Here is a 26327-nt window from a genome sequence, read left to right on the forward strand (position 1 = left end):
TCTCAGGGTATCTGTGGTAACTTTAATGAAATTGCATTAAATAACACAATTAACTCCTAGCTCTTTTATTTGTTCAAGGTTCTCACCAACAAAATTGTTTTCCAAATCTTCAAGATTGTTACTGCAAACACAAAGTCTTTTGAAGTGCTATTTAACAAGTGAATTATTGAATTACTATAAACAAAAGCAGCTCTCAATGTTTTCATACATAAAGCTTGTACCATTCCTGTTTCAGCAAATACAGCTGACTACCTTTAGAAAGAGAGTTTTGGAGGAATGCTGCACTGATATTTAACTGCTCAGCCATCAGCTGGCCCCTGATGTATTGATCTACAATGTACTTTCAAAACAAGTTCGATCTAAGCCCAGTGGGGATTCTGTACTGAAAAGTAGACAGCTAATACTCACACCAAACAATCTATGCCCAAACATGATATCTGTCCTTCTAACAACAGTTGCTATAGAATTTTCTTCCCCTTTCATAGCTTGCCACACACAGCAGGAATTTCTGAGTCTAAGCTACATTCACATTTTAAGCAAGCTATTTATACAGACCTCAATGGAACATGAAAACTGAGCTAAACCAGTGTGATCATTTTAAAGGAATGAAAACCCCTAGATTAGAAGGTGTGTTTGTGCTTTCTAAATCTAGTGGTATTTAACTTGAAGAAGTAAAAATACTTTTTTATCGCAGAAAACATTGCCTCACTCTAGCATGACTCATCCCAACTATTAATTCTACAGCAACAATTAATATAATTTCATTTTGATATTAAAATTCCTCTTCTTAAAAATTTCTGTCAGAACATTCAGACATAATGGCCGAGGGGTAACTGAGCATGTGCTGTGATTCTTCTCAGGAAGGTACCATTACAAACAAAATTTTCCAAAATTTGTAAATTTCTTGCAATCAGCCAAAAAACCCAACAAGATTCAGATACACTGATATTTCTTATTTTAGGTATAGTTAAACTATACCTAAAACCAACTCCTATTAGCACAGTATCTACATTCAAAAAAGGACCAATAACAGTCCTTGACACAAAAAAAAAATTATGGTTTTCAGCATGTAAAATAGAATTCTTATAGAAATCAAATAAATAGTCAAACAGGTATTACAAAGGGTGGTTCTGGATTTAAACATCAATGATGTTCTGCCATTTCATTACTGTATGCTGCTGTACTTTTTCTACCTAACTCTTGGGGGAAAGGTAAACAAGTCAATCCCCCATTGCAAGAGATATCTGCAATTTTGAAACTCAATTATAATCATTTACTATCTCCTCACCCTCAAATAATTCAAGTGCATTCTGAATCTCAATTTTTTTTCCAATATAAATTTTATTTATTTTCTTGTATTATTCTGATTCATTGTAATTGAATACAACATCTGTTGGACAGCTGAAGTCACTGCTTGTCAGTACTGGCCCAAAGCATCCAGTTAACAATCAATTAAAGAGAGGTCTGACAGGCTGTGCCATCTTCACCATGAAGGTAATCCTGGTTATCCTATTCCCCCCCTGAACTCCTACTGCTGAGCATTCCAGAGCAAGCCAGCAGCCTTTGGTCTTCATTTCATTTCTGATGAGTGATGTTACAGCCATCACAACTTGAAACCAAGCTGTTCTGGGTTTATTTCTTTTAACATCCAGAGCTTCAAGGCCTTTATCCCCAAAAGAAGGGAAATTATTCTCTATCATTCAAATATTGTTATATTCAATCTTTTTCTACTCCTCCTCTGTTCTCTTATCTACCACTCCCTCTCCAGACATAGACTGGGACAGACAATAGAATTCTTTTAAAGAATTCTTTATGTCACATATTATTCTATTAACTGATCATATTGCATATGATTAACTAGCTTTTGCCTTCATCTGCCCATGGACATGCAGGAAGAACGTGTAAAGTAAAATAGCTGGGAAAAACACAACATCACACAACCCTGATACCAAAATGACACAAACTTCACAACTGCCCTATTTGTGTCTATGTCCCACCTATGCCCTCAATTCTGAAACATGGAACATGCAGCATTATCCAGGAGAAATCCCCAAAAGCTGGACTACTCAAAGAAATTAGGAGCAACACAAGGTTCAAGGCCAAGTTGTGAGCACTCAAAGTAAACAATGTCTCAAAATGGATTGCAGTCCTTTATGTGAAGGAGACCATATACAAAACTATTATAATTCACCATTCCATTGATAATACTTTTTTTCTGGATTATTTTTAGGTCATTTACCAAATGACACTGAAGAAATTTTTTCAATCATCCCCACAAACCATGTGTGAGATGGATTCCTTCTGGATTAAACTAAAGCAGAGTTCCAGCTAGTCATGGGTATTCAGCATTCAACACCAGACTAGAACCAGAACCCCAGTGAAGGCAGAAATGCACACTGGGTGAATGTCAGGTCCTTAGCACTAGCTGGGCTGCTTTGCTCTACAGATCCACTCCTATTACACAATATTTGCTAATATAAAGTGTAGCATATTAAAAAGTACTCTTAACAGTTATATCAATGTGACAGGTTAATTTAGTAATGATTAAATCAGAAAAACCAGCTATTTCTTCTTTTCTTTTACTGGATTAAGTGTTTCATTATCATTTAATATGCACAAAAAATTATTATAAACTTTCCCTATTACATGTCATATTTCCTGTCTGTATTGGAGTAGTCAGATTTTCCATATGGTCCTTTGGAGGCCCACGAACTCTCTGCAAGACCCCTGAAGATTCCCATTTTGCCTTTCACCAATCATTTTTTTCAATAATTGCTAGACGTTTGTCCAAGACATATTGCTATACCGGGGAGAATCTGTCCTGTGCTGCAAACAAACAGTTGCACAGAATGAGTGTTCAGTGTGATGAACAGCGTTTGGAGTGAAGTGTTGGATGAGTACAGACACTATTAAAGCTGTTCTTTACTCAAAGTGAATATTAATGACAGTTGTTTCATGTTTCAAGTTGAAATCATACAGGACACACTGTTGCAAGGAAAATAGTTCACTTAGACATGTTTTTCAACTTTCAAGCAATTGATAACTGTCCAAATACATTATTTTATTTTTCACCAGGAGGTTTGTGATCCTCAGAAATGTACTCCAAAACACCTCAGATCTTGATTTTGAAAATATAAGTTTATTTATAGCAAAAGTATTTCAAATATATATGGAAAATATTTTTATTTAAGTGTTATCCCTACAAACTTTCTACATAAATACTACTTGAGTTCCTGAAAGAATGTAAATTCAGTCTGTAGCTGTGGTTTAAATTACCTTATTAGACCTGGCACCACAGATTCCAAAACAAAGGGAAATATTTTCTTTGCAATAGCAGTTATCAAGATTTGACACCCTTGACAAATATTCCTAATACAGCCAAATGTGATTTGATTTTTTTCAGCTTTCCAATTCACAATGGAAAAGGCAAATTCAGAATGAGCTGATTAATCATACGAAATCTTCTTAATTTCTACTAATCCAGAGTGAATTAAACTTTTCTTTCACAAAAATACTGTGAAGTACTGAATTAGTTAAGATTATGTGAATGCTGCTCAAAATAACAGTTACAAGGGGGCTTTATTTATTTTTAAATATGCTTTGTCTTTGAACAACTTGATATCAATCCAAGATATGCTAGTATTTGCCAGCAGACTTCTGCCTGCTAAGATATTTTGAAATAACTTGTCTTTAAGAAAAAAAAAATCAGGCCACAATGGTTTCATAAATATCTTTCTTATATGCAATCAGTGGAGCCAAACCCAGATAAATCTGCAAAAGAAAATAATGCAGAAAGAAAGACTTCAAAGGTCATTTTGACAAATGTTTGCCAGCTGAAATGATGCACAGTGCACTATTTCCAATACAGTGCAAATGTAGATCTCAGATATGCCAACAGCTAAACTGAAATAAAATGGGAATCAGTTAAAAGGAGAGCTCACTTCAAAAGAGATGCTAACCAGGTTGCTAAAAAACTTGCACTCTCAGTTCCACATTTACCAAAACAAAGGACTGACAGAAGCTTATTTCTGGTCAGACTAGAGCTAAGGACATAAGCAGACTGACATCCTTCTGTTTGCACATATCCTAAGTGTCCAAAAGACACTTTTTGACTGAACAGCTCTTACTGCAAGCTGCCATGAGTTGGCATGGACTAGTGTCCTCACCTTAAGACTAAGGAGAGAACTACATTCAGGTGATGGCAGAATGGAAAAAATAACTATCTGTGTTGTTGAAATGATTTGTTTTACTGAAACAAGCAGTGTGTTGAAATCCAGTGATTTCTAAAACAGGTGCAGCCCTTTCTGTATGAAATGCAAATGGGATTTCCATATTGTAAGAGAGCTGCTAAACACCAACACATGAACTAAAGCTGTACATGACTGCATGTCTGCACAGGTTACCTGCCCTCTCACAACAGTGGCTCTCAGAGACACAGCTTTGCAGCTGCTCTGCAAAATGCCCACGGCACAAAAGACTGCCTGGAAGAGAACCACTTGGGGAGAAGGAAAACCCAAGGGCCAAACTCTATTTTAAAGATCCCCCCAGTAAAGCCCTCTTCTGGAATTAATAACTATCCTATCCTTTCCATCAAGGAATACCATAGCTCCTCAGAGTGCTCTTACCTCCAAACAAATACCCACCCATGCTCCACACACCTACCAGCTTTACTAACTTGACTCCTCAAGTAAGGATGATTTTCTCCTGTCAAATTGGAATTTATCTGAATCCATCAGACAACCAAACATCTGATCCTCAGAATTCGATTCACTCAATGTCATCTCAGTGCATTTGATCAAAGCAACCACTACCAGTAGTTTGCAAGAAAAATAATCTAGACTGATGGATGAAATTAATCTCTAAGATTTTTCTGATTAATTATCTCCAACTCAATATGTATCATCTCATTATTTAGAAATTATGAAAGCTCATAAAACATTAATCAACTGAATACCAGCAAAATGTGAAAAATACAAATTCTGAGGTTCTGATGAGATGAAATGGGTTTTCATTTCTCCTGTCTTCCAAGTGTAATCAAGGTAAGTATATAATAGAGAGATACATGGTTTGGCTCATATGTGGCTTCTGCCAGGAAAGAAGCTTCTGCCCTCCAGCACAGCAAAACCTTTGGAAAACCGATGGAGTCTGAAAGGCACAGCCCCTTCAGTTCTTCACCACATTAAACCATGTGAGCTCTGTGTGAGCAGCTTCACTAATAAAATCTGATTTTATACTTAACAAAGAACAAAATTGATACAAATAAGAAAATATCTGACTTTGGATGAGTATTTTCAGCTCAATTCACTGTCGAGAGATGGTGGTATCTTCCAATTCCTTAGCACAGAGTGAAATTTAAAACAGACTACTCCAGACCAGCATAAAACATTTCACATTTTCCTTGAAAGAATGAGACCCTCCTCTTATAAATTCAAGGAAAAAAGCAACAGGGCAGCCATCTTACTGGTTTGTATCTCAGTGCATCTCTGTAGGATCCGAAGAGCGCTGCCTGTGCCCGAAGGAAGGCCTTGGCCACTCCGTCGCCCGTAGCTGTCGACTGCTTTTTCAGTTTATTTTTCAAGGCCGAGACCTGCGTGACAGAGTGGAACAGTTAAATTAACACCTCAGAAATTGGTACAGCGAGGTATGAACCCAATCAGCAGGCAAACCACGGTGTCTATAGGTCAGCCAAAAATTCATCCTCCTCCTTGATAGCTTATCTTTTTAACTGCAAGGAGCACCTGCTGGCCTGTTAATTGAAATGAAGGCAGGGGATGATGGTAGAGTGCTAATGCAGATTGGTTTATGCTCTCTTTTTTTTCCCAAGGCCTCTTGACATAAATAAGCTTAATTATTTTACAGTAAAATGCATGTGAGTCACTTCATTGCAGATTTTTGTTCCAGCATAATATGTATTTGCTTGCTTGAATGTAGACAGTTGGATCTGTTTTACTTAAGCTATGAAGGCTTATTTTTAAGGACTCTTAATGGTCACTTAGTAGTCAGTGCCAAGGAGTATCTCTTATTTTAGGTCAAATTCCTATCTTATATCATTTACCATGCAACATGGGAGTACCTGCTACCAGACAAATAGTTGAGAAAAGTTTTTTGTAAATTCGGTGTAACACTGCCTACAGAATTGTCCTTGAAGATAAATGTGAAAGGGAAGGAAAAAAACCCAGTAATTAGGAAGTGCCTGCAGTTTAGAAGAAAAAAAGACCATTCTGATTATAGTGCTTGACTTTCTAAAGGAGGTTTCTGTTTTTTACTTGGCAAATAACAACCACTGGTTAGACAGAATTAGAGAAAAAGAAAAAAAGAAAGGGGGGAAGTTTTAATTTAAGTGACTGCTACTTCAACATATTTTGGAGGAAAATCATATAATTCTGGAATTATTACAAGATATGTGGAATTATACACAGATACAGTCTATACTCTCCTAATTTCCATCATGAGGGACACCTGGAAAATAAGTCACCTCTACTTACATAGAATACACATTTCTACATCCCTTTGTATTTCCATGTCCCCAACAGAGCACTATTTAAGTCTCTAAATGAAGTAACATTCTGAGTTACTATTTAAAAGAAATATTATAAATACAAGTTTATCACCAAAACAGCTTTCATTCTTTTGGAAATATATGCAAGAATGAGCATCTTTTTGTTTCTTTATGCAAGCAGTCCTGACTGCTCTTGTAGATGATGATTGTAATTGAAGTGTCAACCTAATTAACAACTAAACTTTGAATAATGCTAATGAGAACTGAACATGGCATCAGAGAAAAGACCAGCTCTACAGGTGATAAACCTTCACAGTAGTGACATTTTCCAGTGTAAAGTCACAGTTACTGTGATCTGATCAAAGAGAGAGACCCCCATTGGGTCCAATTATAACTATAGTTTGGAAAAAAAAAATTATTGAGTTATGATGTTCATAATCTATGCAGAAAGGCCTTTACAGTATAGGTCTTTTCCCCATAGCTGTGATCTTTTCAATTTATATCCAAGCTCCACAGATCTAGATAAAAGTTTTGAGCCTGATTCGTTTAGCCCATGGAAAGCACACACCAAGGCTCATTTACGTTCTTGCCTTACACCTCAAAAGGAAAAAAAAAAGTACAAGTCCAAGTACAAAAACCGGTTAAGAAGTTCAAGGTTGAAAAAATAAATGCATGTCTTGGATTTGTGGTTTGATTTTTTTCTTTTGTTCTGTATTGTACAATTATTTTACAGTTGTAAAAAATAAGACTTCATTGCGGGGAAAATAAATGCATACAAGGAAGACCTGCCTATAGACAGTAGCACAATTTGACTAAAATAAAAGCAATACCATTAATTCGACAAGAACTGTCACCGCTAAAATTTTGTCTCTGTCAAGACAGGCAAAGCATCTTCTCAATGTAAGGGAGGGAAAAGCATCTTCTAAATGTAAGGGAGGGAAAAGATAAAAAAATCTCTAGACTCTTTTAAATCTACATTCTTCTAAATTGTACCTTCTGATTCTGGGGAAATTATGGCAGATGATAGGACAGGTTAAGAGAAGAGGGAGGGTAAAGATAATGCAGAGCAGAGGGATTACACAACCAAATGAGGAACATGAATGAAAAAGGTATTTTCTAATTTTCTCAGTTCAGGCAGACCCTAAGCACCCTACTGCAAATTTGATTAACAGGATGCTTTAGGCAAAAAATGTGCTAAAAAGAACAGCAGAAAACAACCAATCTCCTGCTCTGCTAGTGTGTTATTAGCTCAGCATTATTAAGACCCTCCAATGGCTGGCAGTTTGCAGGCAGGCACCCTAGACAAATACACATCTTTGTGTGCTGTCCTGGAGAGAGTTTGAGCCTCAAAAAGGCAATGCCAGAATTCAAAGAAAGCTCCTCCAACTCCTGCTTCTCTCAGGGGGCAATGCTTAAAGGCAAGAAGAGCTCTGTCAGATTATTCTGCAGAAGAACCAGGAGCATGGTGCTCTCAAGAAGAAGTCTGCAGAGATCATGGGAGCCACAGCTGTGTGTGAGCACAGCCCCTGGTTCTGTCCCCAGCAGAACCCTGGCTGGAGACCTCAAAGTGCCCCTGGGACCTGCCATGGCATCCTCCAAGCTGAGGCCAGTGAACACACAAGAACAGGACCGTGCTTAGTCAGGGCTCAGCCCAGGCACACTTGGGTAGGCTGATGGCAAATTCTCCCAGTTCCACATGTGAATCAAAGTCAGAGTGACAATGCAGTTACTACAGCCAGGATAGCAGGCACAGGTAAGAGACGGGGTGCACTGATCTCCTTGGAAGGACCTGGTACACAGCAGGATTGTGATTGCTTACATCCATGCACCTCAAACCAAGGAAATGTGAGACCTCTTTGGGTGACATCATTAATAGCACTTGAAATTATTTTAAAATTATACTATTCTGACACCAACCAAAAAAACAGCAAGCAGCATCTGTATCAAAATTTTTTCTTCATTTATATTTCATATTTTATATTTTAACCCATTTACCTAACTATGATTAAGAACGCTAAACCTTTTTTCTTTTGTATCTCTCTTGCAGAAATAACCTTTTACATAGTTTAAAAATAAAGAACTGCAAGAAACAAACTGCAGGGGTTAGAATGCTGGTAAAATTTATTCCTGAAAGACACCAGTGATCCGCTGCAGAAATTGTATTATTAATTTACACTAGAAGCAAACTGTTTTTATCTTCTCCTAGCAACAGTTTCTCATAGGAAGGTGACTTCATTGGACTGCTAAACTGCCAGTGAAGAGCAATCAGAACTTCAGAAAGGTCTAAATCAATACAATAGTTTTTCAAAGATACAAATGAGACTGATGTGTAATTAAGTGTATCTAAAATGCAGAAACACACTGTGTTGGTCATTGAAGCAAAAAGTAGAATTTATTTAAATGGTTACCCATACATCCTTTCTAGGTCTCCTAAAATCTAAATATCTGATAGACAGAAAACATGACTAATACCTCTTCAATATCCATGTGAATAGAAGAATCATATATAAATTTAAACACATATAGAAGAATAATGTTGTATTTGATTGTTATCTGAGAAATACAGAACCATACACTGGAGTTCTGAAGGACTATTAGATCTCTGGAAAAATATATCCAGTTATTTCTCTGGTATTAGCAACACTTCTTATGTTTTGAACTACTTTTTGTTGTTCTCCATCAGATGATACCACTACAAAAGTAAGTAGAAGGTCACTCTCAAAAACAAGAAAGTAAGAGAAGATCACAGAGAAAAGGAACAAAACAAAAACCTCAAAACAAACCAGAGTCTGATATTTAAATCACCATTTCTAGTAAAGGGCTTCTGTGTATTTGAATATTATCTATACACAGAGGTTTAGGCATCCCAGGGAGACCTCCAGCATTTAATAAAAATTTCCTCATTTAGACAAAAACAGCTACTTAAATGCAAATGTTTTCAAAACTAGCTGTACTTTTCAATCTCATATGCTAGCTTCTAAAACTATCTCAAGGTTCAACAGAATCTCAACTCTAAGTTCACAATAAATAGTCATTTCATAACAGTGCAAGCACTGCTGACTGCGGAGTTTCTAAATATATTTTTGTATACTTTCTGATGGAAAAAACCATCATAAATTATGCTATTTATATTTTGAAAAAAAAATCTTTTTAATTGCACTGTTATACTTTGACTTTAATTTCTTTGTAATACCATTAATCATCGTATTTTACAAAATAATTTGCACTCCCAGTAATCGCTGCATAAAGTAACCAATTTTTTACATGAATTACAGCCTAATTCTCAAATGCTACTTTTAGAACAGTAATGTTCATATGCCAAATTTACGGTATTATAATCCTCTAAATTCAGGAATCTCAAAACTAAATCTCTGAAGTCCAGTTTACATTCTGTACTGCATCACAGTGTGTAGGTAGCAGGCAGTACAAACACTGCACATCTTTTAACAGCTCTGTAGCTTTTGCAGTTGACAATATTTAACCACCACAGAAGAAGCTAAAAGACTATAAAGTCTGTTGTCTTCTGAAGATCATATTTATAAAAGTTCTGCTCAGTCTATGATTTCAAGTCATTGAGACTTGGTTGCTAGAAGTGATGCTGTCAATTCTGCAAGCTGTTTAGGAAAGTGTTCACATCTGAGCAAAGGAGAAGTCTTTATGTCAGAGTTAAGTGCAAGCAGGTATTGCAGGGTCAGGCCCAAAATTTATAAATTTCAGTCTATGGTCACGTATGTTCTTCTAAGTGCCTTATATTATTAAAGTGGTGATCTCAGTATTATTATATTAGGAAATTTACTCCCAGAGAAGTAGCTCCTTACTTTCTTTTTTTTTTTTAATTAAAAAATAATAGACAAATTCAGAGTGAAATGATGAAATTTAAAAACAAGCTTTCTTGTCAGAAGAGTGAAAAAAGAGGGGCTTTCCCCCTTCCAAGAAAACAAAGGATTCCTGAAAGTCTTGCCCTGATTTATTCTTCCAATTTTAAATACCTTAGGAGTAGCGGAACTGCTACTGGCATGGTAGTATTTCTAACAGTCAATAAATCTAAAATATTATGTGTGAATATTGGAATGAAGCCATTAAGAAGATTACAGCATGCAACGCAGCAGAGGGTCCTCATGAAAAAAGGACTGGTAATTCAGGACAACTGTGACCACTGACCTTTGAACAGTCAAGACCACTGGTCAGTCTGACAGAATAATAGAGTTCACATGCATGGAAAGTCATCTAGCCTGTACCTATAATTTAAATGCTTAAGTGAATGATTTAAAAATGCCTTTAAATCTCAGTTAATTTATTATACAGTTTATTAGACAACGCCATAGAATAATGTTTCTTTCAATCTTAAATTTATCCTGAAAAAATTCACGATCAGAGCGAATATACAAGGATAAACCATTAAATACCTATGCTGTGAGGACATCATCAGGCTTATTGATCAAGAAAATAATTACTCTGTTCCCTCTGGATAAAAGAAACAGTTTTAGAAAACTTGGAAAATACTGCATTTCTTTTGTTAGGCTGTTAACCAACCTGGAATCAATTTTTGAAAGGGACAGTAAGACTATAACTTCTTTTATATTTTCAGTTCTTCATTCTATTTTAATGCCTTTCAGAGGTACTCATTATATTTTTTCATCAGAAGTTTTACTACTTTTGTATGTATGCTTATGAGGTTTTTCTATATAAGTCAAAATGCTTCACACATGTATCTTTGACATTCCCTTTAATGTTTTAAGCCTGACTTACCATTTTGACTCTACACTCCTGTGCCTTATACTTTTCCCCAAGATGTCAGCAGCTGAACTGCCCCTCATGAATGCAAAAGGAGGACAAGCATTTTGTCACCTTATGAACCAAACACAGCCCTGTGCCTTTTGTTTCCAGGTTTTTCAACTGTAGTTGTATATGCATTCCACCAAAATGTTTAATTAAAGTGCCTTACAGATTGAAGAGAAGTAAGAGATGGGATTATTCAAATTAAAAGCTTCAGTATAAAATCCTCAAGTTCTGCAAGTAAATTTTGCATAGAAACTGCCTTTTTTTTTTATGTTAGATATGGAAAAAATATTTTAAGTCTAGTCTGTACACTTGGATAACCTACGTTAAGATTTGCAGTAATAACATGCATATATTCTGGGAGAAAATAAACTTCTAGAAGTAGGAAGATCTGTATCCCTATTTCCTTCATGCTAGCCTGCTTATTTAGAGATCATTTTGATATGCACCTGTAAAACACATGACAAGTGCCTCTTATTGCACAAAGATCCATTTTGGCTGTTCAAAGGACCTCCAGCTGTAACTCCAGTATCTCATGGAATATGATGCCTAATTCTCCATTCCACATCCAGCTATTATTTAACATGCAGGCCTTCATGACATTATAACATCAACCCTGTTCACTCAGTGGAAGTCCAGTTAAAGCTCCTGACACACCAGGAAATGACTCTTTCTTTATTTAACTTGTTATACTCTCAAATGACAGAGTACAGTCAAAGTTACTGTATATATGCTTGTGCATGTATCCATGCATATGTAAATCACAAAACATCACAAAAATATACAAAATTTAATAATAAATATGCTAATGTAAACCACAGAACATCATAATAATTTTTATAGTCTTTTACATTTCTGAACTACAGTTGATACAGAGTCCAAAGACTGACCAGATGATCTATAAAAATGTTTAGACTTATTTTTAGATCATTAAAATCAAAGGGCAGTGTCACGAATGCTATCATCAAGAGTTTGACTTCTATTGTACTAAATATATACAAATTATCAACAGTAACAAAAGACACAGTATGCCACCATAGGATATTACTTTGATTACGACAGGGGTATTTTATGATTTACAATTTCAGAAAATGTAACTCTTTGATTTCATATTTTGATATAAAATTCTTTGTCTTGACAACTATTTGTGACAGCTTGTGCATCTTTAATTGAATAATGAAAACAGTGGTTTCACAATTATATTCTTTTAGAGCTCTACTGGGAAAAACAAGATAAGTGAATTTTGTGACTGTTTAAAATGATACACAGAGTATGTTCTCCTATAGGCAATAAAAAAAGAAAAAAAAAAGCAAAAAAAAGCGGGGGGGCACCCTCTGCAAGATCAAAGTCCAGAAAGAACTGGCACTTAATTTATCATCCTTTACAGACAAAAGACAGCTTTCGTCATTTCAAAAGGATCAGATGTCTTTTATGACAAACTGGGTTTGCAGTTTAATTTACAAATAGAATTCTAAGTAAGCAGTCTTTGCTCTGCCAAAGCAAATGACAAACAGTATAGGTTTTCATTCACGCAGCCCTCAGCAGGATAGAAGAGATTAAAATAAAACTGAAATAATTTAGAAAAAACAAATAAATGTTTCACAAAGTTGAAGAAGATCAAAGCCTGAATTTTCTGACCCCAACTGTACAAGCATTTCTTATTATATTGACCAGTGCCATCAGATCATTAATTAAAAGGAAAGCACTGGCAGGTGGCAGGGAAGCAGAAGCCGATAATTGGCCCCCTTCTTCTTTTTGCCTTCAAAAACTCTCTGGTTCTTTTGCAAGACATGCCACTAGGCAGACAGAAATGCCTACTTTGTAATATAATGATTAAGATGAGATGAAGAGACTCTTGCGTTTAAAGCAGCTCTGCCTAATGAATGCAGCTGGCTTTATAATTATGATCCTACTTTTACAATAAGGAATATGATGTTCCATTCAACGTCTCCTCAGCTGTCAAAAAGGTAAAAATCTCAAATGTAGGGGTCTGCACTAGGTGCTTTTCACCCCCTTATTCCTTTTACAGCAGTTAGCAAAAAGAGGCAAAAATAATTACGAGTAATTCAAGCACCTATATAAGAAAGAATGAAATGTCTAAGACTCACCACTTCACCAGGTAGGTTGTTCAGGTCATTAAAAGGGGTTTCTAGAGTGTTTGTGTCAACATTTAGCAAAACCACATCCTCCAGTGATCTATTTTTTACTCTCTGTTAGGAAGAAAAAAAAAAATACTGAAAAACAATTTACTACGGTGTCCTCCTGAAGTACATTTTTCTTATACTGTGCTAAATTACAAATGATGATTTTATACAAAGGACAGTAATGGCAAAAAACAGTTGGAGCTTTAGATGTTGAATTTGGGAACTAGATACAGCATTCAGAGTAGCTTTTAAAAATACTTCCTATTTTTCAAACACTAAGGTTATATTAATAATCTCTGAAAGGCATTTATACAGAAGCAGTTGAATATATTGGATAAATACATATTGGAACTACACATACCTTGTAACAACATTTCATTCTCTCATATTTTTGTAAATCAGATAAGATATTAATCATATAATCAGATGAAAACCAGAAAAAAGTACAATTATTTGCAGATTAATGTAAGTACCAAGCATAGGATGCCTACTATTACCACAGAAAAATGGATAAAATGCTTTTTCATCAGTGTGCTTGGCTAGCAGCTAAGAATTAAACAATTTGTTCCTTTCAGAAAAAAGAGACAGAACTCTTTTCTATATGGTCCTACAATAATACATAATAATGCAGTGCAGGAAATAATTCCTGAAGGAACTGACTTCTTTTTTCAGGGCAGATCTTTCAGTTCCATTATTTCCTTATTGAATAAGAAAAAGCATCCTAATCAAGATATTACAACTGATGCATGCAGGTCATAATGATCTGGGAGCACAGAAGGCTGTGCCTGGAGTTGAGAAGTGTAGATGATATAGAAGGCTTTTTTTTGGAAAAACAGAAGTGCTGGTGGCTCAGGGAAGAACCCACCCCATCACCTTAGCAGATGTGAATTGATCCTTAGAAACTGCTTTAGCAGAAGTGCAAATCAAATAATGTTCCCAAATCAATTATCTACTCTGCATGATAATCAGATGGCACATGTAGGCTCCACAGCATAATCAAATGGTTATGGAAAAAGGCAAAACTATTTCTTACCCAGCTATAATGTACCAGTCAGCTGAGTTCTGCTGCGTTGCTTAATGTTCAAATCTGTAAAAGCCACCTCTTGTTTTTTGGCAAAAAATACCAATTTCTAAATTAATAGGTAGAAATGTTATGGGATGTAGGTTAGATTCAAGTTTTCAGAGGGACAGGAACATAAATTATCTGGGAAATCACAGTAATGCCGAAATCTGAGTGACGGTGACTCCAAAATAAATTTTGCCTGTTCCTGAAAAATAAATTTTTCCTCATTATTGGGGAAATCTGATACTAAAGTGCCAAAACGCAGGAAAATAGCTACCACTGAGCTATTAATAAGACAGAGAAAATCATGATGTAGAGCTACATGTCTTCCTAAAATACTTAAAAAGTAAGATTTCAATGTGTGACATTTTTTACTTAGCAAAGCATATGAAGCATAAATTTTGTAATTCTGCATGCTAAAATACAGGGATTTTTTCTAAAACATTTCCATTACAATTTTTTTATGGCACACACACCTCATGCTTCCCAGTACACTGAAGAGGACAGTAAACTTACCTCTATCAAGCTTAAGTGGACGCCAATTAGATAAGGCATCGGTGCACTGAAGGAAAGGAGTGGAAAACATCAAGTTTTAAGTATAACACTAATGGAATATTTTAAATCTTGGCACATAAGACCCTAGTAGACAGTCACTGTTTAAGACAGTATTAAATGAATACAGTTGTTATAGGAATATTTACTAGACAAGGAAAATTTTGTTTTACTCTGCAGTGAGGATGACGACCAAATAAAGGATACTGCTGCAAACTATGAGGCATGAGCAAGGAGGCACCTCCAGACCTACTTCCAATAACTGACCACACTGAGCTAACCCAGCAGATGTTCCCAAATTGGGCTGGTTTTAAAACACCAGCTGGAGGACATGGTCTTGGTTACCATCACCACAGTGCGACACAAACATCATTACCACCAGTTTTGGTTTTGAACCCTCCCTTGGCAAGCCTTTGGAAGCTGTATAATATCCTATTTAACTCAAGATAATCTCCTTCCAATTCTCCTTTCCAATTTCCCTAAGACAAGGAACCATATTCTCCAAGTAGAACCATATTCTCCAAGTAGAACAAAGCTGCTGCAGAAAGACCTGCAGTATGCAAACAAGAAACTGAATTAGGCTTATTTATCATGGTTACCTACAATCTTCTGTTCTGCCAACATCTGACCGAGAATATACTCAGTGTCCAGCACTGAAGGAAAAAACCTCAACAATCACCATGAGACTTTTGGGTACTGTGAGATTACTGACAATATTCACTCTCAGAGAAGTGAGCAATTGACAGGCTGGTTTAGGCAACTCAGTGGGAAAGGAATCACTAACAGACCACAGAGGAAAAAAAACTAAATAAAAATAATCCCTGAAAAATAATGGAAGGCAAGATAACATACGAGGGTACACAACTCAGAGTAATTTCTCTCATGGCAATAATCTGATCACAGATCTGAGCCAGTGGCACTGACTGATTGGTGATTGACTTCCCAAGGATGGGGCAAGGTTTCACTGCATCAGTTCATGTGGTCTCATCCATTCGGTCCCACCTCTGGGACCAGAAAAAGCAATTCTCACCTGCCTACAACTACAGCCCATTTTAGAAAAATCTGTACACCCTATGGATTAGCCAATTGCTCTCATTAACAATGTCCCACAGGAGAGGATCAATGAAAAAAAAAAATCCAAACAAAAACCAACAAACAAAACCAAAAGCTCAGACTGACTGAGGCCCAAACAAGATTTCATGTTGTCTATGATATCAAAATATAGGTTTGCTGCAATTGCAAACTATCATGGCTTAAGGTTTCTAGGCAATGGGGCTTCCAAAAAAGAAAAGAGGCCTCTATTTTTCCACACATCTTTTTCTTAGCCCAATACTGACAAAATTTAGCACTTCCTGATGACTTCATCCAGGCTAATCCCTATGTCTTTGTGAACTAAACACAAATTACATGGAGTTGTAAACGAGTGTCACTCCAGAGCAGACACCCATATATATTCAGAGAGGATTTAAACAGCTTTAAACCATTCTATAGATTAAAGAATGATTTGTACTATGTAACATATTTAACCAAGCCACTAAGAATGATGATGGCAGACATGTTACTGAGAATTCTGCTGCAGAATATGCAGCAAAACAGATCCTCAGGTTCCTCCTATCAGGATATCTCAGTGCTACAAATAATGTGAACAGGCAAAACTACAGTGAAAACAAGTGCTATGTCATGTATGGATTTTATGCACACTTGTTTTCTCATACATCAACACTGTGCCACTAGCTTCACCACGCCTGTGCTGACTTAAGATAGCTGATGATTTGCTCCATTAATAAATCTGCCATTAAAAAGGGAAGCATGTAGCTCTTTTCTCTACAGAACAAAGCAACAGCTACATCATTTCAATTTTGAAGTTAACAGAATAAAGCTACAAAGCACATCTTGAAAATGGATGAAATAAAAACTGCAGGCATGGAAAGTCAATTTAATTGTTTTCAGCAAAAAGTCATTTTATTACTGCTGGATTCTGAAGCCTTAGCAGCAGAGGACTGTAATATGCACATGAAAATGCTTACTATGATACTACTGGGAGCTGCTATAGTGTTTTATCTTGCTTATGCATGTTATCACCAAAAATATCAATCAGTGGTATCAGTGCCCAAAATAATTACTACGTTATGCAAAACATCCAAGTTAATTGGAAAATAATTGTCCCATTCTCACGAAAACAGACGTATGTATATCCTAACTCAGAAGAGTTAAAGATCTCATAAAGACCTATTGCAATTGCAACTTGAATTTTCTGATTGCATTACATTCTCAACAGAGCACCAGTATAACAGATGCTTTATCATCCACAGACAAAACTGGCATATATTCTAATATTGGTGATTCAGTTTGCCAAGATATTAGACAGAAATTTCATTAAATTAGTTTTCTTCTTCACAAAAACTAATTTTCTTCAAATATAATTACTGTATCAATGTTCAAACTTAATTTTTGTAACAGTTTTCTTGAAAACCAGCCACCCACTCCACTGAGTGCAACAGTCTCCTTTTACTTACTTAAATGTAGAAGAGAAATCAATTTTTTACAACATAATATAAAACTCAATTTTTTATGAACTGCACAGTGGATTTTTTTCTGCACCTACAATGAGTATTACTTTCTCAGCCTATATTTTGCTACCTTCTAGAAAAATACATTTCTGACATCTCCTTTTTTGGATGGTCACTCCAGTTCTCACAGTGGAGCTCCCATAAGGGCACTCCAGGCTGAGCTAAGCTCATGGAGGCACAAAGCCCCTCCTGAAGCCATGAACAGACCCTGTGCTCTCCCCTGGAGCCTGGCACTCACAGCCTGCCACTCCTCAGGGTGGTGCAGTCCACACTGACCCTCTGCTTTGGGCTACTCCAGCATCATCTCTTATATTAGGTCTAAATCCAGCCTGTAAATCAGGCAGCAGGATAGAAATTAATAGATTTTTTAATTAAAAAGGCAAGTGAAAGAATTGAAATAATTTTAATATAGCCTTGTTTTCCTCAAAGATACATTTTTCTCTTTTCTTGCTTACAAAATGTACCACTTAGGCACTTAATGTAATTTATCAAAGTCTAACCCCACAGAATTGCATCCTTTATCTTGATGACATGAAGATTCTTAGTCCAACTAATAGAAAAAAAAAAGTGGATTTCTCTCAAAATATGCTATATGATTGATGTGCAAAAAAAAAAAAAGGTTACAGAATGAGGCCTATCTTTAAATTAATAGATTTAAATGAACTTTATCTTTGTTTAAAAAAAGCCTTACTTCCACAGAATGAACAAATTATTCAACTGATATTCCCCTACTTCATATATTTGAATGCCATTTCAGGACAACACTAAGAAAATGAGACTTCATAGGAGACATTCCAAGAAGTCCAAGTGAAACAGTGACAATGAAATTTCTAGGCACGTTGAGCTAAAATGGCACTTTTATAAAATGAAATTTGCTTATAAAAATGACATAAAAAAGAGAAGTATGCAAAATAACTTTTGAATTCTTTTATCAATTTTAAATTGGCGTAATCCTGTTGGACTGCAAACTACGTCAGGCCTACTACAAACTTTGACCTTAAGAATTCATCAAGGTTTTTTAACTTGCTATATTATATACCTATGAGGAGAACATTTATTTACTGTTAATACATCAGAACATGAAGAAAGCTAAGTCATTTATGTGTTTTTATTACATTTTTCCAACCTGTCTCACAAAAGAACCATTCAGATGAACAGAAAGAGAAACGTAAATGCACAAAAATCTGAGTCAAAAGGTCTGAATTACTGTGATAAATTCATCAGTTGTGCATTTCTTTTCATGAACTTTATGTTTCCTTTTGAACATCTCTAAAACAGGGGAACTTTTTACTCCATCCTATTGCACTACTGTGAAAAAGAATAAGGCATATAAACAAATTTTACAAGTTTAAGAAACTCTATGCTCCTTTTTAATGAGTAAAAAAAATTCTCAGGTCATACCACAGTGACCTAGAATCCCAACTATTGTCATCATCACATGGAGCTGTGTACAGCATCTAATATTGTTATTTCTGCAAACATATGTGAGCTTAGAAGGGGAAATAAAAAAAAAATCTCATATTCAGGATGCACTCTAGAGGGTACAGCTTGCATAAAGGTGTTGATCTGCCTTCTGAGAACAGCATTTTTGGAATATATGAAAAATCACAAAGGTTCTGGCAGTAAGCTCAAGTAAAACTAAAACACACACAAGTTCTACCCCATCCTGGTATATTTTATCAAAGGCAGGAGGGGAAACAATTAGGACAGAGTTTCTTCAAAAGAAGACTATCATTAAACATAAAAGGCTTAGCTGTACTTGTAAGTAAAAGGAGGAGTTGGAGAAAAACATTTGTTTTCTTTTTTAAAAAAACAAATAATATACACATGAATTGTAAGAACTACCACAGAAAAAATATATACCATGGACAAATATTGTGAACTTCAGGAAAAACTATCAAAGACACTTAAGGAAACATAGTGAGGATTTGTTTGAAAACAAAAGTTCATTAGACTAGATGGAGTTCAGTAGAACAGCAATACATTCGTAGGTTTGAGGGGGGAAAAACCGAAACCAAAACCAACAACGTAAAGCTCAGCAAACACATAAGCATAATTTACTTCTATGAAGAAAACACAGACCTAGCTCTGCTTAGTTAAGTATCTGGCTGGGTCTCAGGTTTTATATATAATAATAATTCCTAATCTCTAGAATGGCTTGAAATGGTTCATTTTCCATAACAGACCCAGAGAGTCTAGGTAAAGTGAAAATCTCTAGGGATGGATATTCCTGCTTAAAGGGAAAATGGAAACTCTCATTTGTTATCTCTGCCACTATTCTGAATAAAAGCAAGAAATTGTGAAACACAGGCATGTGGAAACATCATCCCCTAGGAAGGATCAGAAGCGAATCAAAAAGTGATTCTTCTTCAACTTAAAAATATGCCAAAACCACAAAATCAGTCACGTGAACAGAAACTCATCAGGAAAAGCAGAATTCTTATAATAAAAATTTTGGAGTCCCACAAGGAGTTTTTAAGCTCTTTTGGGAAGGGGTTGGCTAGAATCCTGAGCCTGGCTGAGTTAAAATACAAATACTAAATCACTGATGAATACTAACATCTGATTCTGGAAAAAATGATCAGGGTTTTTTGAATGCTTCTAGAAGTATAATGTATTTCAACTTAAAATAAAAGCCAAATAAATGAAAACTGTAACATGTTTGCATTCAAATTATTGAATGAATTATCTTACCAATAAAACAGAAACAGTTCTTACAAACATGATTCTAAATGCTGCACTAATAGCAATCAGTAATTCAAGATACCAATTCAAATACTACATTAAGGCATGCTGGAATACCCCTAGTCAAGTCATCATTTAAGCATTGGCCTAAGTGCTTTCATAAACTGGATCCTGTATGTTCAGTCACGCTAAAGAGTCAGTGTTTTCATCAGTTACTCAGAATTCTAAGAGAGTTGAGAATCTCAGAAATGGGGATAACAGGTTAGCTGTCTTACCAGCAGTAGTCCAGAAGATGTGGAGGAAGCACTGGGATGTAAATATGTTGCCAATACATTGGATACAACAATGCAGCTGACGCATGAACACAAGCAGTTAACTAAAAATAAAAATATACACACAGAATTGGAAACAAAAAAAAACATGAATAAAAAGAAAATAGAAAATCTTAAATTAACTTTAGACAGGCAAAAATCTTAACCTCCCCAAACCACCTCTTATATAATTTTGTAAATTATTCTGAATTGCAAAAACACATCCACAAAGAACTCTGATGTATGTATACAAGCACAACATCTGCAAGAAGGCAGGCTAACAAGTCAGCCTTCCCTGCTCAGCTATTCCCTTAGAAAAAGGGAAATAATCATGAATTGCTTGATGCAGTCATGGTCAAACATGAGCATTGCCATGAACACACAGGACTGAAGTGCACCCCAGTTTCACCAGGCTCCACTGAGTGGGAAAGACTCAGGAGAGTTTTCTGGTCCCCATTCCTGTTATTTTTAACTGGAATTGATCTGAAGCTGCATGAAACCACAGAACAGCACTAAACTCAGGAGCAGGATTAACTCCTGTTTGTGTCACTATCTTGATTTCCAAACTACCTTATTAAAAAAATCTGAAGTGAATATTCCCTGTAACAGAAAAGCATCTTAATTACAATTTTCCAAAATTCCCTTCCCAAAGCAGAGACTTCCAAGCCTGACACAAGGATCATGGAAAATGAACTCCTTGACCAAGAAAGGAGGTGCTACAAACTGCTTACCACTCCAAATAGACATCTCTGGTTTTCTAGAACAAACAAAAAAACACCACAACCACCACGTTACCCACAAAACAAAGAAACAAATAAGTGTGAAATTCATTAGAAATGGGGCCAAGTTCATTCCACAAGTGAACAAAATAATCTTGCAATATGTAAAGAATTCCAATTTGATCTATCTTTGCTGTAAGGGAGTCTCAAATTTCATTATTTTAATATGCAGGCACAGAGTTACAACAGAATGAGAAAAAATCCAGACTGTTCACAACATGGTAGCCCATATCCATCCCATGTAGCACTACAAACCTCATAGAAAAAGGGGGAAAAACATTTTAAGAGAATGACCCATGGAGAAGCTACCAAGCTAATGGAAAAGAAGAGGCTGTCCTAATGTTTTATATCACAACAAAATTACTACCCAAGTTTAACTTGATAATAGCACTGTTTATTAAACATGAACTTTCACAGTAACAAAACAAAGAGCAAAAAATAAAATGTAAATCCTGCTCATACAGCAAGTGCTAAAACATTATGGATTTTATAGGGAAAAAAACAACCCTCTTTGTGGAACAGATCAGCAGTTAAAGTGTTCACATCCTGGCTGTCTTGGACATTTAGATTTGTAAATAAAAAATTACACTACAATTTTGTACACGTATTTTTACACTAAAAATGAAAAAAGCAGTTATAAGACCATTGCAACAGAAATCACAGACAATTACAATTTGTGCAGCCTAGTTTGCTCAGCCCTCAGATTAATATAACACGATTAAATATGGAAAAGAAGAGGGCCTGAAAGCTCCTGAGGGATATCATTAGGGCAAATTGCCAAAGAATGAAACATGAGCCAGTCAGGAGAGTCTGGAAGCTGCAGTGGTACCAAGGGACTTGAATGTTCGACAGTTGGAGCTTCAGTAATGTGTGAACTGCAGGTTAAGGTATCAGGAGACTCTGCTCACTGACACACAGAATGTCACTATTGACCAGCGAGCTGCCCCAGCCTGACAGCTACACAGCAGAAAGCCAAGGATATCATAATTCCCTATTTAAACTCTTCCTTGCACATTAACATCTCCTTTCTTAGCTTTACACCACACTTCTGCAATTACTCTCATTTTGGACTTATAATAATGGGTATTTTATTAAGTATTGGGTTGTTACTATGAATTGATTTAGGGAAGAAATAAATGAGTACCTTCTCCCTCTTCTGCACAGTGGGATTTATGAGGTTTATTTCCATATTATCTCTCTGTGTAGTTGAACTAACACTACTGTTAACACAGTCCAGCTCAGCATTGTGTTTTTTGCTCTTTCACTCAGAATAGATATGGTATTATTATTATGTCCACATACTTTTGTACACAGTGTATAAATTTCAAAACACAACAACCTATAGAAAAAATCAGCATTTCTTGTATTTCAATCAGAGGCTGCAATAAAGCTGAGCATACAGTTATACAGGATATCCCCTGATGTATACAGTTGCCTCCTCCTCCTCTTAATAGGCATTCTTAAATTATGAATTAAGATGACTATACTATTTGCATGAAGAAATTCCCCTATCTTATGCATGTCTGTTATATTTTAATTCTCACTTTAACAGAGGAACTATGGAATTCCTTAAAAACATCTGAAGTTTTATTAACTTGTTTTATAATCTGTATTTTAGTGTGGCATTCCCATTAGCATCTATTTACCATTTATAATTTTTTAATCTACTATTTTTTTTTATTTCTAGCAGGAGAGGCAAAGATTTGATAACTTACGTGTGAAGCTTTTGTTGTGCTGTTGATCACTTTTCTATTTAATAACATCTTTTTTAAACATTTCCCTCTATGCTGTTGCAGTATGTTTCCAAACATTTTAGTATGCCATGAATATGTTTTATAGTTTCCTGTTTACAGCCTGTAACACAAGTTGCTATGGGATTGTGCTGCTCTTCAAACCGTGCCACATTTTATTATTCTGCCAATGTTGCCTTTAAGCAAATACTGATAAGATAATTATGGATTTCATATTAAAATTTGCATACTTGGTGTAAAAAAATCTCTTTTTTGCTATTTTTGCTGTTTCAACGGTGACTGCATTTCTCAAATGCATTAATTATTTAAATAACCTTCCTCTTTAACTGACACATCCACTCCACAAATCAGAATGGGAACTGCTGTGAGCCCTGAACAATGCTGCACTTAAGGAACCAGGCAGTTCAGGAGATCAGAAAACCAGGTACCAGGGAGAACTCCACCATTTACATCAGAGCTCCACAAAGGTGACACCAGATTTGGGGGCATCCAACAGTGTCCATGCACAGGAGCAGAGCCTGGCAGGCACCTGCTAAAGGCTACAGGGCACATCCTCAAACAGAGCACCCAGCACAGGCTCCCAAGCAAAGAAATGAAATCTGCTTCTTGACCAAGTGGGGATGTCTTCTGCAGAAAGCAATTCCTTACACTTTTTAGGCACAAATCTCTCTGGAGTCTGTCAATTGGCTGCTACCTATTCCAAAAGGAATTATCAAGAACTACCTTGAAAAGATATGTCATGGACCATAAAAATCAAATGAGTACACATTCTCCTAAGTTATCTTGAAGTTGTCTTCAGTAGATACTCTCCCAAACCATCTTGAAGTTGTCCTCAAGACTGTGTCCAACCCTACCTTCCATTGACAACTGGATATAAACACCAGCTGTGAACTGTGATTCCTTTTACAGGTAGGTTTTACATTAAAAGCAAAAGCCTCTGTCCAATAAAATTTGCTGCAAGTTTATGTATGCACACAGATATATCATTGCACAACTCTGCAGTTTGATGAAAAACCCTAAATTATAACAGACAAGTGCTGAAGAACCTAGTTTCTGCAAATCTCATAGTTTATTTCCTGGTTTGAGGCAATAAATGATGTCAAGACATCCTCCTGTAGTTCATTTCACTACAGAAGATCTACTAGAGCTGTGCTTTTATCCATTAAAAAATGGATAAGACAGTTTTTAAGTAAAGTTTTTTCAGCTGAAACTCATTTGCCAACACTCAACAGAACTTCTAATACTTTTGCTTCCATCAATTTTGATATTTAGACTGTTTTTCTCCATTTCAAAGAATGTCTTCAAGTTAAACAACTTTTATTTTCAGGAATAAATCTAATTATCTTTTTAAAATTGGTTTTAATAATGTGGTTTTAAATTACATGAACAGCATGAGTCAAATTATTTGAATTAGTTAAAAGCAAAATTTTAATGTTCAACCTTTTAACAAATAAACACATCTAATTTGAATTCTCTAACATTTACACTGGGCATAAGAAGCTTTATGTCTTTTTCCATCAGTAATAGGCATATTAATAGTACTGAGTCCAACTGAAAGTTTCTAGTCTGTTTCTGATCTCTCCTGATAAGATGCTGCAGTCAGAATCAACATGTGAGCTTTCATATACTGCAAAGAAAGTAATTGGTGTTTTCTCCAGAGTACTCCAGTGATTCTCGTAAAATAATTTTTATCTTTGGCCCTGTAAAAAAAATTCTGAAATTACATGCCCAGTGAAAATACAGTCTCTCCAAATAGCAGGAGACCACATACAGAGTTTGTTAAAATTCTGTATTTTTGTATAATTGTAAAAATTAATGAATTGCAAAATTCATTATTGGTTGAAAGAAAATTGATTACTAACAAATCTCAACAAGACTGAAACAATGCTCAAATTCTATAGAATGATGAACTCCTTTCTACCTTATGGCAATAAGCAGAGAGTTGGGAAGGCTGTTGTTCAAAATCTATGCAGTAATGAACATGAACAGCCAGGAGAAGTTTTAGTTCGAGTTGATCAAAGCAGGCCTACCTGCTCCTGGGAACACAGAGTGCAGCTCCTCCCCTCCCTTCCCTCGTGTGGATGCAGTAATTCTGATGTCTGTATCTGCTACCTCAATGCTCACTTCTACCAATGAATCTTTCTGCTCTGTATTTCAAAGAGACTGGTCCCTTTTTCTGTTCATGTCTCTTCCTTTTCCTCATTTCAGGTCTTGCTAAAACACTGCAACATGTCTGGAGCCACACTACTTCAGCTGAAACATTTTCTGCAGACTCACATATAATACTTATCTGATACCTATTATTCACACAATTTCTATGAGTAACAAAAATACCTGTATGCTGCACAAAAGGTTACTGGCAATTTCTTTCTATCGATATAAATTACTTTCTTCAAAGCCTTTTTTATAATCAAAGGTAAAAAGAGAGGAAGAGCATAGGTGGCAAGATTTGCACACATTGCAATGCACAAACAAGAAAGACAGAAACTGATTAGCAGAATCTTGTCAGAAAGCCAAAAACAGCAACAGAAGTTAAACAAATGCTAAAGTAAAATTAACCTGTGATTCTATAGAACCTTTCAAAATCTACTGCAAGCAACTAAAGAACTACTGTGATAAAAGCATTTCCTGAAAAATCGTCAAACACTGTCAATCTCTGTCAACACCATGTCCAGAAATGGGTACTGGTGTGCTCTCTCCCTCCTCCCTCACAGTCCCAATGGGCCAAAGAACTGCTTCCCTCCCACTGCCTTGACCACACATATGTTGAAAGATGCCCAAGATTCTGTTTAGTTTCGTTATCTCATCTACTCATTAATACCTATAGCAACAAACCCTAGGGGATGGGTCACTGTTTTACCACAATTACAGCAGTCACCATCAGGCTGGACCAACCCTTGTGGCTCCTTCCCCAATATCCCAGTTCACAAGAATTACTGAGAAATACTGTCTGCTTCCTGAAAGGGGAACAGTTGCATAGGTGAAAGGAAGCCTCTCTTCTACATTATTGCAACTCCTAAATTAAACCAACTTTATCTTAGAGGGGCAAACACATCTAAATCCTGTTTGATTGAGAATGAGATCAGGCCCCAAACCTATAACAGGTGCTTGACACTTGTGGAGACCAACCTTTCCATCCACTTCTTGAATGGGGGGCAGGGCAGGGGAAGACTGCTGGGGAGGGAAAGTGGGAA

At 36.0% G+C, this 26327-nt stretch overlaps 1 protein-coding gene across 2 annotated transcripts in view; it reads right to left on the reverse strand.

Moving 5' to 3' along the window:
* The window catches only part of DENND1B (DENN domain containing 1B), a 151272-nt gene that overhangs the window by 36403 nt on the left and 88542 nt on the right, over window positions 1–26327 (reverse strand). For both annotated transcript variants that reach the window (XM_071436022.1, XM_071436023.1), the window contains 4 exons: window positions 20568–20668; window positions 15002–15047; window positions 13387–13488; window positions 5462–5587 (listed from right to left, as the gene is read on the reverse strand). In XM_071436022.1, the coding sequence (XP_071292123.1) occupies window positions 5462–5587; window positions 13387–13488; window positions 15002–15047; window positions 20568–20668 (375 nt within the window). The remainder of the gene's footprint in view (window positions 1–5461; window positions 5588–13386; window positions 13489–15001; window positions 15048–20567; window positions 20669–26327) is intronic.

This window comes from Agelaius tricolor, unplaced genomic scaffold (genome assembly GCF_023055355.1).
Source record: "Agelaius tricolor isolate 1412-34295 unplaced genomic scaffold, bAgeTri1.0.p SCAF_11, whole genome shotgun sequence".
Classification (NCBI taxonomy): Eukaryota; Metazoa; Chordata; class Aves; order Passeriformes; family Icteridae; genus Agelaius; species Agelaius tricolor.